This window comes from Somniosus microcephalus, chromosome 9 (genome assembly GCF_052327205.1).
Source record: "Somniosus microcephalus isolate GS21.2 chromosome 9, FLI_Smic_1.0, whole genome shotgun sequence".
NCBI lineage: Eukaryota > Metazoa > Chordata > Chondrichthyes > Squaliformes > Somniosidae > Somniosus > Somniosus microcephalus.
In genome coordinates, this window is record NC_140995.1 from 52,633,618 (window position 1) to 52,650,839 (window position 17,222).

Here is a 17,222-nt window from a genome sequence, read left to right on the forward strand (position 1 = left end):
TGCTGCCTTGATGTCAAGGGCAGTCAAACTCACCGCTCCTCTGGAATTCAGCTCTTTTGTCCATGATTGGACCAAGGCTGTAATGAGGTCTGGAGTCGAGTGTGTTGGCAGAAAGCTTTCAAAACATTATATGAAAGCTTTCAAAGCATTTTGCTTACATACACCCAGGCTTGTCAAGATTGAATGAGGCATTATTTGAGACATGACATGTGGTAAGTGTAGCATGTGATTTTGGACCTATGGTTCCCAGAGCTCTCCACCGCTGGGGTTTTCCTCGCTTCATGTTTGGGTCTGTTGTAAACTCATAGATAGAGATTGATTTTTATAATTAGGCAACAACTCCATTATTGTTGTATCATGTGACTACTTGGATGGTCGAAGGCAAGCTAAATGTTGCTAAACCAAGATAAGAGTACCTGAGGGTAACCTTGCTGCAGTTATTTGAGGCCAGAGAAAGTGAAAGAAGTTTAGCAAGTAGTGAGCAGGTCTGGTCTCAATCAAGTAATTCAAATCTGCTCATTATAAGTTCTTGACGTACGTCTGTCTAATGGACTGACACTAAAAAGAGAATCCTTGCAATAAAATAAATTAACCAGATTGGTCAGTTACTAGAATAAGTGGGAAAAGGTGGATCTTACTTTGTGAAATTATGTGGCTGAAATTCTGAGGTTTCCAGCAGAGTTATGGTGGGAGACTGATAGAACCCCTGCAGAATTATAGGGTTAGCCTATGTCTTTGAAGAGGAAGAAGTTTACAGGAGTTCAAAGAAGCTTGGATAAATCTGGAGACTGTTAAACAAAAAAGAACTTACATTTAGAAAGCATCTTTCATGACCTCAGGATGTCTCAAAGCACTTTACAGCCAATGAAGTACTTTTGAAGTGTAGTCACTGTTATAATGAAGAGACACTAAAGTAATAGCTTGTGCGGCAAGAGTTCTAAGCGAAGAAGTGTTAAGAGTGAGATTTCAAAGTTTGAGAGGAATGGAAGAAGGCAGGATTAGGCCTACATTGACATCCTTCAAACCAATATCTTCAATGATCTGCAATCACTCTTAAACAACTTTATACAAAACTGGAAGAACAATTTCAAAAGGACATTCAATTTAATTACTATTCTTTGGAATGGTTTGATTTTTGAAAGAAGATCTTAAAGCTGCCCCCAATGACTCTGTAAGTTTATCCGTTTCATAGCTGAGCTGTACTGCCCAGGAAGTTCTCAGATTCAATTTCTGGTCTGTGCTATGTTAAGCAAATTCAGTAAGGAAGATGGTAGGGGTGTTACAGTTAGCCTCAGTGCATGCCTGTAACACACCGTTCCAATTTTCCAACCATTAATTGACATGGATAGTAAATTGGACGGGTTCATTCTGAGCGCACAATCCTCCAAGCCTGAATTTCGCCACCCAGACGATGCTCTACACCTTATGATTAAAGAGGAAAATTACCCCCAATGAGTTTGTTTTCATAATGCTTTTTGTTTCAGGTGATTGACCAGTGGACTTTTTTTTTTACTTTGCACTTTTTCCAGTTTCCTCCTTTGTGTTCTTCCCTCGCCCAACAGTGTGGCCTTGTGCTAGGGTGCTGCTCCGCGGGTGCTGGTCTCCCTCCAGTGCCTAACCCAAGTGGCCATTCTTCATGTATGAACATACACAGTTAGGAAACTTGTCAATCATGGGGGCTTGGCAGCCGAACCTGACCTTGTCCACACTTAACACCCGCACATCCTCTCTCCAGCAGGGGTCATTGGATCATGACCAGGAGCAGGCTAATTTTACCCTTCCCAAGACTAAGGTTACTCCATCCAATTATAATGTCCCCACTGTTGCCCAGGTTAAGATTAGCTGAGAATTGAACTTGGGGCCTTCCTGGTCTGTATGGCTTGGTATAACTTTCCCATTTACTCAATAGGGAATCGGGAAGCTCAACTTGAGGCCTTTGAAGCTGTCATTCTTAACGGATTCTGGAAGTTCCAAGAAGACTTCCTTAAAGACGTTTGTTTATAGATTCAATGCAAGAATGTAGATTCTCATCAGCAATTTTGATAGGGGCCCAATGCAATTATACAGTTCTATGGGTTGATACTATTCTACACACATGCAGCTTTATCTGTGAATTCTGCACTCATTTGTACAATCTTATTTCAATGTATTCCTAGGGGGATTCAGGAATACCTGGGCCACCTGGTCTCCAAGGACTGACTGGTCCAATGGTGAGTATTTTGAAGGAAGATGGATAATATTGAAGGATTTGTATCTGGAAAAAGCAATAAAATCAATTTGTATAGTATTTATTAAAGAACATTTCTTCAATAAATGTGCACTGTTCCTCCTTGTACTGTGAGTTAATTCACCATTTGAACAAATGACAGTAAGTTTAATCAGCTTTCTGTTCAATGCACCATAGCCATCAGAAGATGGTTCAGACAAAACCACTTTACATCAATTTAGGATAAATTGTTTCTCTGTATTTATGTGAAGAATTGGGATTTTATTTTGTTCTTTTAAAGTTAACCTTTGAGCGTTCATGCACTGTTTGAGAATCACTCACAATGAAATCCCTTTACACAATTGGCTGTGTGTTTTTCTGTTGGATCTAATACTGGCCCCTCTAGTGAATTAAGAGTCAGTGGCCAGCTATCAAAATCTGAATTAAAATAGAAGTATTTGAAAGAGAAGGAGGATTATGAGGGAAGAGCAGGGGAGCGGGACTAATCGATAGCTCTTTTAGAGCCAGTACAGGCACCATGGGCTGAATGGCCTCCTTCTGTGCTGTATCATTCTATGAATTCATTTTCATCACAGTGATATCATTCGTAAGTAAAGCAACGATTGTAAGCAAACGGAAAACATTTTAGATTATGACCTTGAACACACTGCCCCTTTAATTGGTAATTCCTTCTAATATTAAATAGTTTTTCAATATAAATGTCTAACAAGTTCAGTTTTTATTCTTTCTTCAAAAAAAGGGGAAACCTGGCCCTCCAGGCGCACCAGGACCGAATGGCTTAACAGGCGATCCTGTGAGTTAAATTACTGTTCCAATATATGTTATCTATCATTTAGAAACTAGAACTGGAAAAACATCTTGCGAGTCTGACCTTCATTTTATCACCCATCTGTAGGGATTAAAAGGTGAGAGAGGACCACTGGGAGAAACTGGCTTTCCTGGAGCGGAAGGACCCCCTGGTGCCCCTGTATGTATCAAATTAGGTTTTATCTTTTCTTAACAATAAAGTTTTTACTTGCTGTAATCCATGTTGTTATACTTTAAGGCAATGAACAACTGCCACGTTTAACATGTATTACAGTGACTGGTACAACAAACATAGGATTACAGGCACAGAAACAGGCCATTCGGCCCAACCAGTCCATGCGGGCATTTATGCTCCACTCGAGCCTCCTCCCGTCTTTCCTCATCTAAATCTATCAGCATAACCCTCTATTCCCTTCTCCTTCATATGCTTGTCTAACCTCCCCTTAAATGCATCTATCATATTCGCTTCAACCACTCCCTGTGGTAGCGAGTTCCACATTCTCACCACTCTTTGGGTAAAGAAGTTTCGTCTGAATTCCCTATTGGATTTCTTGGTGACTATCTTATATTGATGGCCTCTAGTTATGCTCTTCCCCACAAGTGGAAACGTTCTCTCTGTATCCACTCTATCAGAACCTCTCATAATTTTAAAGACCTCTATTTTCAAGAGCAAAGAGACCAAGCCTGTTTATCCTTTCCCAATAGGTATACCCTGGCATTTCTGGTATCATCCCTGTAAATCTTCTCTGCACCCGCTCCAGTGCCTCTATATCCTTTTTATAATATGGCGACCAGAAATGCATGCAGTATTCTAAGTTTGGTCTAACCAAGGTTCAATACAGGTTTAGCATAACTTCCCTACTTTTCAATTCTATCCCTCTAGAAATAAACCCTAGTGCTTGGTTTGCTTTTTTTATGGCCTTGCTAAGCTGTGGCACAAATTTTAGTGATTTGTGTATTCGTACTCTGAGATCCCTTTGTACCTCTACCCCACCTAGACTCGCACCCTCCAAGTGATAAGTGACCTCCCTATTTTTTCTACCGAAATGTAATACAGGAAACTTTGTGCTATCCGGCACCCACGGGACCGAGCTACTGCTGTTGCCTCAAAACTTCCGGATAGACCAGCGTCAATGTTATCAGATAGGAGCTTTTCATCTCCGTATCTGACAACAAAGACTGTTGCTTAGCAACAGCTTGTCAACACTCGGCCCGTGGCTTGGAAGTGTCTCTGAAGCTGTTGCTAAGCTACAAAGACGCTTTCCAGAGCCTGACTGTTAAAAGAATGCTAGGAGAAGGAAAAAAAACAAAACAAAACGGCTGCTGATTTCTGCCGTTAGATCGAAGTTGCCGGACTTTCAACCTCCGGATAGCACAAAGTTTCCTGTACCTCACATTTATCTTTGTTGAACTTCATTTACCAATTATTTGCTCATTCTGCAAGTTTATTAATGTCCTCCTGTAATTTGTTGCAGTCTTCCTCAGTATTGACCATCCCCCCCAATTTGGTATCATCTCCAAATTTAGAAATTGTGATTTTGATTCAAAAGTCTAAATCGTTAATGTAAATTGTGAACAGCAGTGGTCCCAGCACTGATCCTTGTGGAACACCACTACCCACCTTCTGCCACTGTGAATAGCTACCCTTGACTCCCACTCTCTGCTTTCTGTCTTGAAGCCAGCCAGCTATCCATTCTGCTACTTGTCCCCTGACTCCGCATTCTCTGGCCTTATTCATTAGTCTATTATGGGGTCGAAGGCCTTTTGAAAATCTAGATAAATTACATCTACTGCATTACCATTGTCTACTCTCTCTGTTACCTCTTCAAAAAATCAATAAGTTTGGTCAAGCAAGATTTTCCCTTTTGAAATCCATGCTGACTATTCATTATTATACTTTTCATTTCTAGATGTTCTTCTATTTTCTCCTTTAGTAGGGATTCCATTATTTTTCCTACCACCGATGTTAAGCTGACTGGTCTATAATTCCCTGGACATGTTCTATCCCCTTTCTTAAATATAGGTATTACGTTAGCTCTCCACCAGTCCTCTGGCACTACACCTTTTTCTAATGAATTATTAATTATGTGTAGTAATGCCTCTGCTATCTCTTCCCTAGATTCTTTTAAAATGTGTGGATGCAATCCATCTGGACCAGGGTTTTATCCTCTTTGAGTTTGATTAGTTTATTTAATATTTCCAATTTTTTTTATTTTAAATGCACTTATCTCATTACTAATCTCATCATCCAATGTCATGTCCACCTGTTCTATCTCCCTGGTAAATACCGAAGCAAAATAATGATGTAATGTTTCGGCCATCTCCCAATCATTAGCTGCGGTATTATCCTGTCTACCCCTTAATGGCCCTATTCCCATCCCAACCTTCCTTTTTTTTATTGATGTAACTGTAAAATATTTTATGTTCCTTCATAATTTAATTTCATAGTTCCTCTTTGCCTTCCTAATTGTTTTTTTGACTTCTCTCCTAATCCCTTTGTATTCTCTCTTATCATGCATCCTGTGCTGTCTATGTACTTAATCTATGCCTCTTTCCTTACCCTAGTGCTTGGTTTGCTTTGTTTATGGCCTTGCTAGGCTGTGGCACAAATTTTAGTGATTTGTGTATTCGTACTCTGAGATCCCTTTGTACCTCTACCCCACCTAGACTCGCACCCTCCAAGTGATAACTGACCTCCCTATTTTTTCTACCGAATTGTTCCCTTATGTCTTTATTCATCCATGGAGTCTCATTATTGTTTAGTTTGTTCTTTCCTTTTAGCGGAATATATTACCATTTTAAATGCATCCCATTGTCGTTCTACATCATTGTTTGCCAATATTGTTGCCCATTTTATCTTCCCAAGTTCTATTCTCAGTCCCCTAAAAATCAGCTTTTCTCCAATCTATTAACCTAGTTTTTGTCATACTTATGCCCTTCTCTATTATCATAAAGCGTATTATATTATGGTCACTATTGCCTAGATGTTCACCTACTTTTACTTCTCTTATCTGCTCTGGCTCATTCCCCATAATTAGATGCAATAGCAAATCCTCCCTTGTTGGGCTTTTTACATATTGGGTTAGAAAGGAGTCCTGTAGACATTGTAGGAACTCCATTTCCTTATCCCCTTTACCTACCTCTTCTGTCCAATTAATATCGGGGTAGTTGAAATCCCCCATGATTATTATTCTATGTTTTTTATTCATTTCTCTAATTTTGCTGCATATTTCTTCCTCCACCTCCCTTCCACTATTAAGTGGTCTGTAGCCTACACCTATTAATGTGATTGATCCTTTATTATCTTTTATCTCTATCCATATTGTTATATTTTTGTCTTGCTGATATCTACGCCCCTTTTTTCTACTGCCATTATGTTATCCCTAATAAGTATAGCTACTCCACCTCCCCTTTTCCCCTCTCTATCTTTTCTAAATATGTTATACCCGACAATGTTTAATTCTCAGTCCTGATTTTTCTGTAGTCATGTCGCAGTAATCCCTACTATGTCTGGTTCCTCGCAAAGCATGATTGCCTCCAGCTCCCTGTTTTATTACGGACATTGTACAGACAGTTTATCTCATTTTTAATAGGATTTCCTCTCACTTTATGTTTAATCATCTTTTTAGACTCCTGTTCTATAACTCTGTTTGCTCCCTTGCATCAATGTCCTCCCTTACTTTATTATGCTCACTTTTCCAGTTTTGTTTATATTTAGGCTGCTTACATTTCTTGTAGATCCCTCCCCCCTTCTTACTAATTCAAAGCTCTTGGCACTTCCCTATTTACCCTTTCCGCTAGGACACGGGTCCCATCCCGGTTCAGGTAGAGCCTGTGCCATCGGTACAGCTCCTTCCTGACCCAGTATTGGTGCTAGTGTCCCATGAAAGGGAATCCCTCTTTCCCACACCAGCCCATTAGCCACGTGTTAATTCTCCTGATCTGTCTGCTTCTATGCCAATTTGCACGTGGCTCGGACAATAATCCAGAGATTATTACCCTCGAGGTCCAGCTTTTTAGTTTAGTGCCTACCTCCTGAAACCCTTTCAGCAGGACCTCCTCGCTGTTCCTACCTATGTCGTTTGTTCCAACATGGAGCATGACAACTGAATTTGCCCCCTCCCTTTCCAAGTTCCTCTCCAGCCGCTATGAGATATCTCTTACCCTGGCACCGGGTAGGCAACACACCCTTCGAGATTCTCGTTCTTGGCTGCAGAGGACGCTATCTATCCCCCTAATTATAGATCCCCCTATTACTACCACATTTCTATTCTGCTCTTCCCTCCCCCCCCCCCCCCCCGGACAGCCTTCTGAGCCACGGTGCCTTGGTCTGTATTGTGGCTGTCCTCCCTGCAGTCTTTCTCCTTGTCCTCACCGGTAGCGAGTACATACCTGTTGGACAGGACCAGTGTCTGCGGGACCTCCTTCTCAACCTCTTGTAAATCCCCTCTACCCAGCTCCCTAACATCACACCCTCCCATTCCTGAGCCTGTGTCTTCCTCTGGGGTGTGACTGTATTCTGGATAAAACTGTCCAGAAATTCCTCCCCCTCCCTTATGTGTCGGAGTGTCTCCAACTCGTACTCCAGCTCAATGACTCTGAGCCGGAGAGATTCAAGATGGAGACATCTCCAGCAGACGTGTTCACTCAGGACAGTCTCGCTGTCCACAAACTCCCACATACTGCAGTCCAGACACACAACCTGCCCTGCCATATCTTAGTCTAGCCTTATTTTATTTATTTAATTAGTTAAAGTCTTTATTCAACGATTATTTATAGTTATATTAAATATTTAACTAATTAAGCTGTAAATTTAATACAGTTATAGTTTCCGGCACCTAGTTTAAACCACTGTCCTAGGTTAGAGAAAAAAACCCTGAATACTCAGCAACCAATCACCTACTTGCTGTCCTGTGACGTCATTCTTCTTTTTTTTAAATTGTCGACGGTTCAGCTGCTGCTGGTGTCGCCAATCAGGTCAGCGCTGTTTCCCCGCTGTTTTATGCTCCGCCGCTGGTGTCTCCAATCAGTTCAGCGCTGTTTCCCCTGCTGTTTTATGCTCCGCCGCTGGTGTCTCCAATCAGCTCGGCGCTGTTTCCCCCGCTGTTTTATGCTCCGCCGCTGGTGTCTCCAATCAGTTCAGCGCTGTTTTCCCCGCTGTTTTATGCTCCGCCGCTGGTGTCTCCAATCAGGTCGGCGCTGTTTCCCCCGCTGTTTTATGCTCCACCACTGGTGTCTCCAATCAGGTCGGCGCTGTTTCCCCCGCTGTTTTATGCTCCACCGCTGGTGTCTCCAATCAGGTCAGCGCTGTTTCCCCTGCTGTTTTATGCTCCGCCGCTGGTGTCTCCAATCAGGTCGGCGCTGTTTCCCCCGCTGTTTTATGCTCCACCGCTGGTGTCTCCAATCAGGTCGGCGCTGTTTTCCCCGCTGTTTTATGTTCCGCCGTTGGTGTCTCCAATCAGGTCAGCGCTGTTTCCCCCGCTGTTTTATGTTCCGCCGCTGGTGTCGCCAATCAGGTCGGCGCTGTTTCCCCCGCTGTTTTATGTTCCGCTGCTGGTGTCTCCAATCAGGTCGCCGCTGTTTTATGTTCCGCCGTTGGTGTCTCCAATCAGGTCGCCGCTGTTTTCCCCGCTGGTTTATGCTCCGCTGCTGGTGTCTCCAATCAGGTCGCCGCTGTTTTCCCCGCTGGTTTATGTTCCGCTGCTGGTGTCTCCAATCAGGTCGGCGCTGTTTCCCCTGCTGGTTTATGTTCCGCTGCTGGTGTCTCCAATCAGGTCGGCGCTGTTTTCCCCGCTGTTTTATGTTCCGCTGCTGGTGTCTCCAATCAGGTCAGCGCTGTTTCCCCTGCTGGTTTATGTTCCGCTGCTGGTGTCTCCAATCAGGTCGGCGCTGTTTCCCCTGCTGTTTTATGCTCCGCTGCTGGTGTCTCCAATCAGGTCGGTGCTGTTTTATGCTCTGCCGCCGCTGGTGTCTCCAGCTCTATCCCCTTACTGAGGGATCTCAGATTGCTGCTTTTATAAGTAGAGGCCATGAAGCATAAGAAACACAGCAAGGTGCCAGTTGGCCCATTGTGTCTTTGCTGACTCTTTGCTAACCCATAACTAATCCCAGTGCCCCGCTCTCTCTCCAGAGCTCTGTCTCATCTTCTGCTTCAAATATTTCCTCTGATGTCTGCCTCAACAACTCGGTATAATAAAGCATTCCACGTTCCAACAACTCTCATCATTTAATCACTGCTTCTTGATCTGTCTCATTTTCTGTCTACCCTCTTCAACTTTGACACTGTCCTGGTCTTTGGGACTTGTGTACTTACTCAGATGGTCCAGAAAGAAATCCGAAGTTCAGTCGCAATCTGCTGCCTGACGTTGGTGTATCCCAATGAAACGAGATGAATTAGGATGTTTACAATTTAATGGAAGATTTGTGATCTGAAGAACTACTTGTTTTAAAACTCACATCTTTTGTATTTTATGCTACTATGAAACTTTACCTCAACATTTCCCCTGATTACCCTCCCCTTTGAGATTCTATAATCATATGGGCTGAATTTTCCTTTAATTTACCACCTGTTTGTGGCAGATTTGGAGTGCAAAAAACAGAGTAAAATGAGACAGTAATAACCAGTAAATAAACTGCACCCAAATTTTTTTCTGATAAACTCGCCATTCCCCTTTATCAGATATACCGTCTGGCCATATTTAAATGGGGTCAATTGGATGGCAATCAACATTACTTTATTAATCAAAGTCCATGTGAACTCAGTTAGACACAACATTAACTGTTAACAAGAGTCTATAGGACTAGAAATTCATCTACTTAGCACCACTCCGTAGCACATTGAAATGGCGATCAAATAGTGGCCACCGCTCTTTCACCAGCTTGTGGCGAGCCGTGCGGTGGCCACCATATTCGTGTCCCCCTTTGCGCAGCCGGTAACTGGTAGCGCCCTGAAAGACAAAATGGCAGCGTGGTGACGTCAATCAGCGTGCAACACCGACTTAACGTCACCAACGCAAACTTCGACCCGAGCATTGAATTCAGCGCTGGGTCCTAAGCACGCTGACAGTGGCGGTGTCTGCACCTCTTAAAGGGACACACACATCATTAGGTAAGTTTGAATGTAAGGTTTTGGACTGGGATTTTTTGATTTTATTGAAGTGGTGGCTTACTGCAATAGATGTGAAAGTTTTTTAAGTGTGTAGGGAGTGCTGCTGGATGCTTGCTAGGGCTCGGATGGTAAATGAAGGACTTTGAGAAGACAGAACATGCTGCGAATACTCAGCAGGTCCAAAGATGTGCGGGTTAGGTTGATTGGCCATGATAAAAATTGGCCCTTAGTGTTAGGGGGGATTAAATACGTGGGGTTATGGGGATAGGGCTTGGGTGGGATGGCTGTCAGTGTAGGGACCGGGTGCTAGGGTTTGGATGATCAGCCATGATCTCGTTGAATGGCGGAGCAGGCTCGAAGGGCCGAATGGCCTACTCCTGCTCCTAGTTTCTATGTTTCTATGTTTCTATGCAACATCCGTGGAGAGAAAAACAGAGTTCTTGCTCAGATCGGGATGCTGCCTGACCAGCTGAGTATTTCCAGCATTTTATGCTGGCATTTCACATTTACAGAATCTGCTTGCAGAGGGAAGAGGAAGGTACAGAAGAGGAGGAAGCTGAAGAGGAAGAAGCCACATAGGAGAAAGCCAAAGAGGAGGAATCAGAAGAGGAGGAAGCCGAAGAATCAGATGGAAGGATGCATCCCAGACAACCCGTTTGTGGCCAGGATATCGGGGATGGAATCGTCCGCCCCTGGTCCCAGTGACCACAACCCCAATTCCTCTTTCAACATTAGTCCCACACTTTACCTTCCATCTGTTACTGACCATCACAACGTCCTCTTGGCCACGATGCTGAAATAAAAGCCACCACAAAGCAAATTTTCCAATCCAGCGATATATGTCTATCAATCCAATATGACATTAAGAAATCAACTCATCACCTGTATGCATTCTCTTAGCGATTGTTTCGTGTGTGCCTTTGCCTATCCTACTGATGTCACGCAGTGCTACCCCAGTGGCTGCAGCATGGCTGGTGGAAGGCTGTTGACTTTCAGTGGGGGACACTGCAAATGTTCTTGCTGGTTGACCTTGAGGAGCTGGTGGCTGGCAGTGTCAAATCAATCTTCTGTTCTTGTTCTTCTTCACTCACCTCTCCCTCTTGTTGGTCACCCACTGGCTGGGCAAGCTGCATTTCTTGGTCACCCACTGGCTGGGCAGGCTGCATTTCTTGGGTGTATGAAATGAGGAAGGCACAAGGGTGGAGTTGTGTTTGATGGGAGGGTGGGAAAGCATGAGGTCCATGCCAGAAGGAGGATAACGTACGAGGATACCAGCATCTTGTATCCTTTCAGCCCCGCCGCTGGCCAAGGGGTCAGCCATTCCCCTACCAAGAATGGCCTGCACCGTCTCCCCCAAGAGAGTGAGGTGAGGCTAAGAATGGGAGATGTGTCTCATGATTAGTGCAGATTGTTGGTAGGTGAATGATTGGGGGTCATGCATTGAGCAGTGTGTGAGGCTAGTGGTGCAGTTGGTAAAAGACAGCTTTTGAAGATGCATTCACTGACCTTGACCAGTGGCCTGAGTTCATGAAGCTTCTTTGGACACTGGAGCCAGTGGGGACGACACTGCTGGCAGTGACGGCCTCGGTGATATACTCCCAAATCATTCTTTCTGGAGGGCCTCCTGGCCCCTGTGGGTAGGGGATCTCTCTTGCAGTGTTGACCCCCTGCACAAAGCTGGAGTGCTGCGTGCGAGACCCTGGATGCCCCTTCCTTGGCTTGCTGAGCTATTTGTGTAAGTGCTGAGGCAGTTTTTCCATTTGTTGAGGTTAGGAAGGGAATTCAGCTTTAAGAGCTGAAAATTCACATTTGGGACTTATTTATTAAGGTTAAATATTTTTTTTAAGTCAGCAAGGACTGAAAACTGCATTGTTTCACTTCATTTTAATTTGTATTGCTTCAGTGTGCAAGGCCCCTTTAATTCTCAGACCTCTTCATTACCCACAATTCCTTGCGAGCTCCACAGCCTCGATTCCAGAGGTTGTGGGAAGCTGCAACGCCGCACCTGGACAGAAATTTCAGGTTGGGTGCCTCCAGCAATGCCACCAGGATGGCGTTGCACGGAAGGTAAGTGCTGTGCCACACCACGCCACCTATCTCCATGCCCCCAGACCAATTTTGCTCCATTAGCGTTACAGCCATTTTCAGCGGCCGTTACCTCCAGCAACTTTGCTGGCAAACACAAATTTCTCCCCCTATACAGGCAACAATTAAGTAGTTGACTACAAACTCAGATGCTTGGGACACTCAGCTGCGTTCAGATGCTGTCTCCCATTCTCCCGAAGTAACAAATAGCAAGAGCTTTGTTCCACTTTTTATAATCATTTAATTTCCCATATATGGTCAGGTTTGTAACTTTTTCAATTCGCTTAAATCATCACGTTTTTAGCTTGTGACCCTTAAGTCATTGAATTTAACTTTGTTGGACATCTTATGGGGGAGAAATTGAGTCGCGCCCCCTTTGGGGCGATAACTTCGCCCCGATAAAATTAGCAACCCGCGACCGAAATTCATCGGTAGCACCCCAAGAGGGAAGCAGGGCGCTACTGGAAGTGCCCCGCCTCCCCCTTGGGGCGCTGCGAGGGAATGTCACGCCGTGGTACTGCAGGCCTTCCTCCCCTTCTTAAAGGGGAGGGGCCTTGCGCAGCGCGACCCGCAGCCCAGCTGGGCCACCAGGGATCAGAGTGCCGGCAAAAGAGCCCGGCACTCAAGAGAAGTGCTGGGCTCACAGAGCGCAGCTGGTACTCCGTGGTGGGGGGCTGAAGAGGAGGCTGGGGACAGCAACGGAGGCAGGTGCTGGCAAGCGGCCAGCAACAAAATGGCCGCCCGGCACCTCGCCTTTAATTAGCGCCGACCCGGCCGCAGGTAGGGGCCCCTGACCCCGTCGGACATAACGTCCGGCGGTAAGTCGGGGTGTTACCGAAGATCGTGGCCGGGGCACGAGCGGGGCGCTGCGCATGGCAATGATGTCATTGCCGCAGGGCGCTAACGGTTACCGCCGCCGCAACATCCCGCTGAATTTTGCGGGAGGCATTGGCGGCGCCACGCCCGGGCGCTAGTTGCTTTGCGCCCCGTTAGCGCCCTCTTAGGGTGTTAACAGGAGGCACAAAGCAACCGAATTTATCCCCCCATGACTCTTAGGTCATCAAACAGATGCTGAACACACAACCATAGGGGTCATATCCTTATCAATATCCAAAACCTTTGTCTAAATTTATCATCCATATCCAAAGTTTTCTCAGTAATCTTTGCTTCCTACCTTTGCTCTTCCCGAGCTATGACTTTACTCAGGAGTGTCATTATGATCAAAGATAGGATTTGTGAGCACACAGTTTAAACCAATTCTGGTCTACTCATATTGTTTAACCAAAGCTCCAACATTACAAATAACATCCTATGTGACTGTTGTGACAAAGGTAAACTAATGCTCCACATCCTTCTCGACCTGTTTGCAGCCTTTGACATGGTTGACCACACCATCCTCGTCCAATGTCTCTCCACCGTCATCCAGCTGGGTGGGCCTGCACTCGCCTGATTCCATTCTTATCTATCTAGTTGTAACCAGAGAATTACCTGCAATGGCTTCTTTTCCTGCTCCCACATCATTACATCTGCTGTTCCCCAAGGATCTATTCTTGGCCCACTCCTATTTCTCATCTACATGCTGCCCCACGGCGACATCATCGGAAAACACAGCATCAATTTCCACATGTATGCTGACGACACCCAGCTCTACCTCACCACCACCTCTCTCGACCCTTCCACTGTCTCTAAATTAAATTGTCAGACTGCTTGTCCGACATGAACAGAAAATTCCTCCAACTAAATATTGGGAAGACAGAAGCCATTGTCTTCAGTCCCCGCTACAAACTTCGTTCCCTAGCCACCAACTCCACCCGTCTCCTTGGTAACTGTCTGAGACTGAACCAGACTATTCACAACCTCGGCATCATATTTGAACCTGAGATGAGCTTCTGACCACATATCCGTGCCATCACTAAGATCGCCTATTTGAACCTCCGTAACATCGCCCGACCCCGTCCCACCTCAGCTCATCTGCTGCTGAAACCCTCATCCATGCCTTTCTTACCCCTAGACTTGACTATTCCAGTGGACTCCTGGCTGGCCTCCCACATTCGACCCTACATAAACTTGAGGCCATCAAAAACTCTGCTGCCCATGTCCTAACTCGCTTAAGACCCGTTCACCCATCAGCCCTGTGCTCGCTGACCTACATTGGCTCCCAGTTAAGCAATGACTTGATTTTAAATTTTCATCCTTGATTTCAATTCACATTCAGCAAATACCTGCCAAGACATTGTCATTTCTTTTATTAGTCTTCCCTCCAACAAGTGGCTGGGAATGGAATTGTAGGTTTCGGGATAAGTATTGACAGCGATTGTGAAATATTCCATGCAATGTGATGGTTTCTTGTGTTTTAAAATTCTCATCCTTGTTTTCAAATCCCTTCATAGCCTCGCCCCACCCTATCTCTGTAATATTCTCCAGCCCGAAAACCCTTTGGGATCTCTGCGCTCCTCAATTCTGCCCTCTGATGCATCACCAATTTTTCACCACCATTGCCCTAAGCTCTGGAATTCTCTCGCTAAACCACCCCGCCTCTCTACCTCACTCTCTTCCTTTAAGACGCTCCTTAAAACCTACCTTTTCACCTGCTCTAATATCTTCTTATGTGGCTCGGTGTCAAATTTTGTTTGATAAAGCTCCTGTGATGCACCTTGGGATGTTTTACTTCATTAAAGGCGCTATATAAATACACGTTGTTGTTGTTGTTGTATTAGCTGTTCTGTCTGCGTCCCATATTAAAAACAATGTAAAAACATATCTATATTCTTGCGGATATTACATTGACTGTTTCTGCGATCTCCTTCCATACAGCCGGCACGACCTTCTTATGGAACTTCCTGCCCTCTGTGCCAAACAGATGATCCCATTCTGTTCCCCTTTAACTGGCTGCAGCACTCTATTTCCCCCCCTCACAGCAGCAATAACGCAGTCAAGAGCAGTATTGCTGCTCCTAACCCACCCCGCATGGTTAATGAGGGCAGAGTCACATGGCTTCGCTGCTAATCTGCCAATGGGAGTAGAATTCAGCCCAATGATTCTATAACTCATGCAAATATGCTGCTTTTATACTGTGTTTTGGGGATGGCTTCTTGGACACATGCTGAGCAGCAGAAACGCAGTACAAAGTGGGGAGGTGTTGACGAAAGACTCTGCAAAATTTCTTTCTGCCCATCAAAGATAAAACACTGAAAATTCAACAATAACTATTGAATCTAACCTTCTGTGATCATCACCTTTCTTCTCTGGTATGGCATTGCCATGATCCTAACATCCCATCATATTTGACACAACATTGAATAATCTCTATCTGTATTTAGCAAAAATTACTACTACTTTAAGTTTTTAATTTAACCTATCCCCTGTGGTGCTGTTTACAGTTAGTCAAAGAATGCACTGATTTATAAAGACAACAATAATGGGGTACCACAAGGATCAGTGCTTGGGCCTCAACTATTTACAATCTATATCAATGACTTAGTTGAGGGGACCGAGTGTAATCTATCCAAGTTTGCTGATGATACAAAGCTAGGTGGGAAAGTAAGTTGTGAGGAGGGTGCAAAGAGATATAGATAGGTTAAGTGAGTGGGCAAGAATATGGCAAATTGAATATAATGTGGAGAAATGTGAAGTTAGCCACTTTGGTAGGAAAAATAGAAAAGCAGAGTATTTTTTAAATGGTGAGAGATTGGGAAATGCTGGTATTCAGAGGAATCTGGGTACTTGTACACGAATCACTAAAAGTTAACATGCAGGTACAGCAAGCAATTAGGAAGGCAAATGGTGTTTAGGCCTTTATTACAAAAAGATTGGAGTAAGAGGGTACAGTACAGCTGTCTTACTGCAGTTATGTAGGACCTTGGTGAGACAACACCTGGAGTATTGTGTACAGTTTTGGTCTCCTTACCTAAGGAAGGATATACTTGCCCTAGAGGGAGTGCAGCGAAGGTTCACCAGACTGATTCCTGGGATGGGGGGATTGTCCTGTGAAGAGAGATTGAAGAGACTCGGCCTATATTCCCTAGAGTTTAGAAGAATGAGAGGTGATCTCATTGAAACATATAAAACTCTTACAGGGCTCGACAGGGTAGATGCTGGGAGGATGCTTCCCCTGGCTGGGGAGTCTAGAACTTGGGGTCACAGTCTCAGAATAAGGGGTCGGCCATTTAGGACTGAGATGAGGAGAAATTTCTTCACTCAGAGGGTGGTGAATCTTTGGAATTCTCTACCCCAGAGGGCTGTGGATGCTCAGTTGTTGAGTTTATTCAAGATTGAGATCGATAGATTTTTGAATATTAAGGGAATGGAAGGGATATGGGGATAGTACAGGAAGGTGGAGGTGAGGTAGAATGATCTTACTGAATGGCAGAGAAGGCTCAAAGGGCCAAATGGCCTACTCATGCTCATATTTCTTACATTCTTATGTTCTTAAGCACCTGGCATCTGCCCTGCACCTCCTCACAGCACTGCTGTTTAGATCAGAGATTTACCATTTGGACGGGAATCGCAGGTACATACCCATGTCTTACCATTGCAGTGGCTCGGGGCTAATGGGGCTAGAGCCAGTATACCACACAAATTGGTTGTTTCTTTTAGAAATGTCACTGGTCATATTCTAGTGCTTCAAAGCGTGTTTACATTTTATTTCCAAACAGGGAAAAACTGGAGGACGTGGATACCCAGGCGCACAGGTAAGGAACTGCGAGAAAATTATAGGTACCATGATTTTATTTGTTGCCAGCTCCTTATTCTGCCTCACCTCTGTGCAATGTATAATAAATAGGTTCATAGCAGGAATCATTTTAGTTTTACAATTTACAATGAAGTTTATTTGCTTGTTATTAGGCTTTGGAAAAATAGTTTGTTTTATTCAATTGTAGGGTTCACCAGGGAGCTCAGGAGACCGTGGGCCCAAGGGTGAGCGGGTAAGTCATTTATTAAAAAATTATTATTCCTTTAAATAAAGGATAATTCAGCTGAGGCATACCTGCTGAT

General features: G+C 44.4%; 1 protein-coding gene across 1 annotated transcript in view; it reads left to right on the forward strand.

Annotated features, from left to right (window-relative positions):
• Positions 1–17,222, forward strand: part of LOC147112378 (uncharacterized) — a 244,816-nt gene that overhangs the window by 195,056 nt on the left and 32,538 nt on the right. The window contains exons 33-37 of the mRNA XM_085998167.1: positions 2,157–2,210; positions 2,967–3,020; positions 3,123–3,194; positions 16,883–16,918; positions 17,108–17,152. Coding sequence (XP_085854293.1) covers positions 2,157–2,210; positions 2,967–3,020; positions 3,123–3,194; positions 16,883–16,918; positions 17,108–17,152 — 261 coding nt within the window. The remainder of the gene's footprint in view (positions 1–2,156; positions 2,211–2,966; positions 3,021–3,122; positions 3,195–16,882; positions 16,919–17,107; positions 17,153–17,222) is intronic.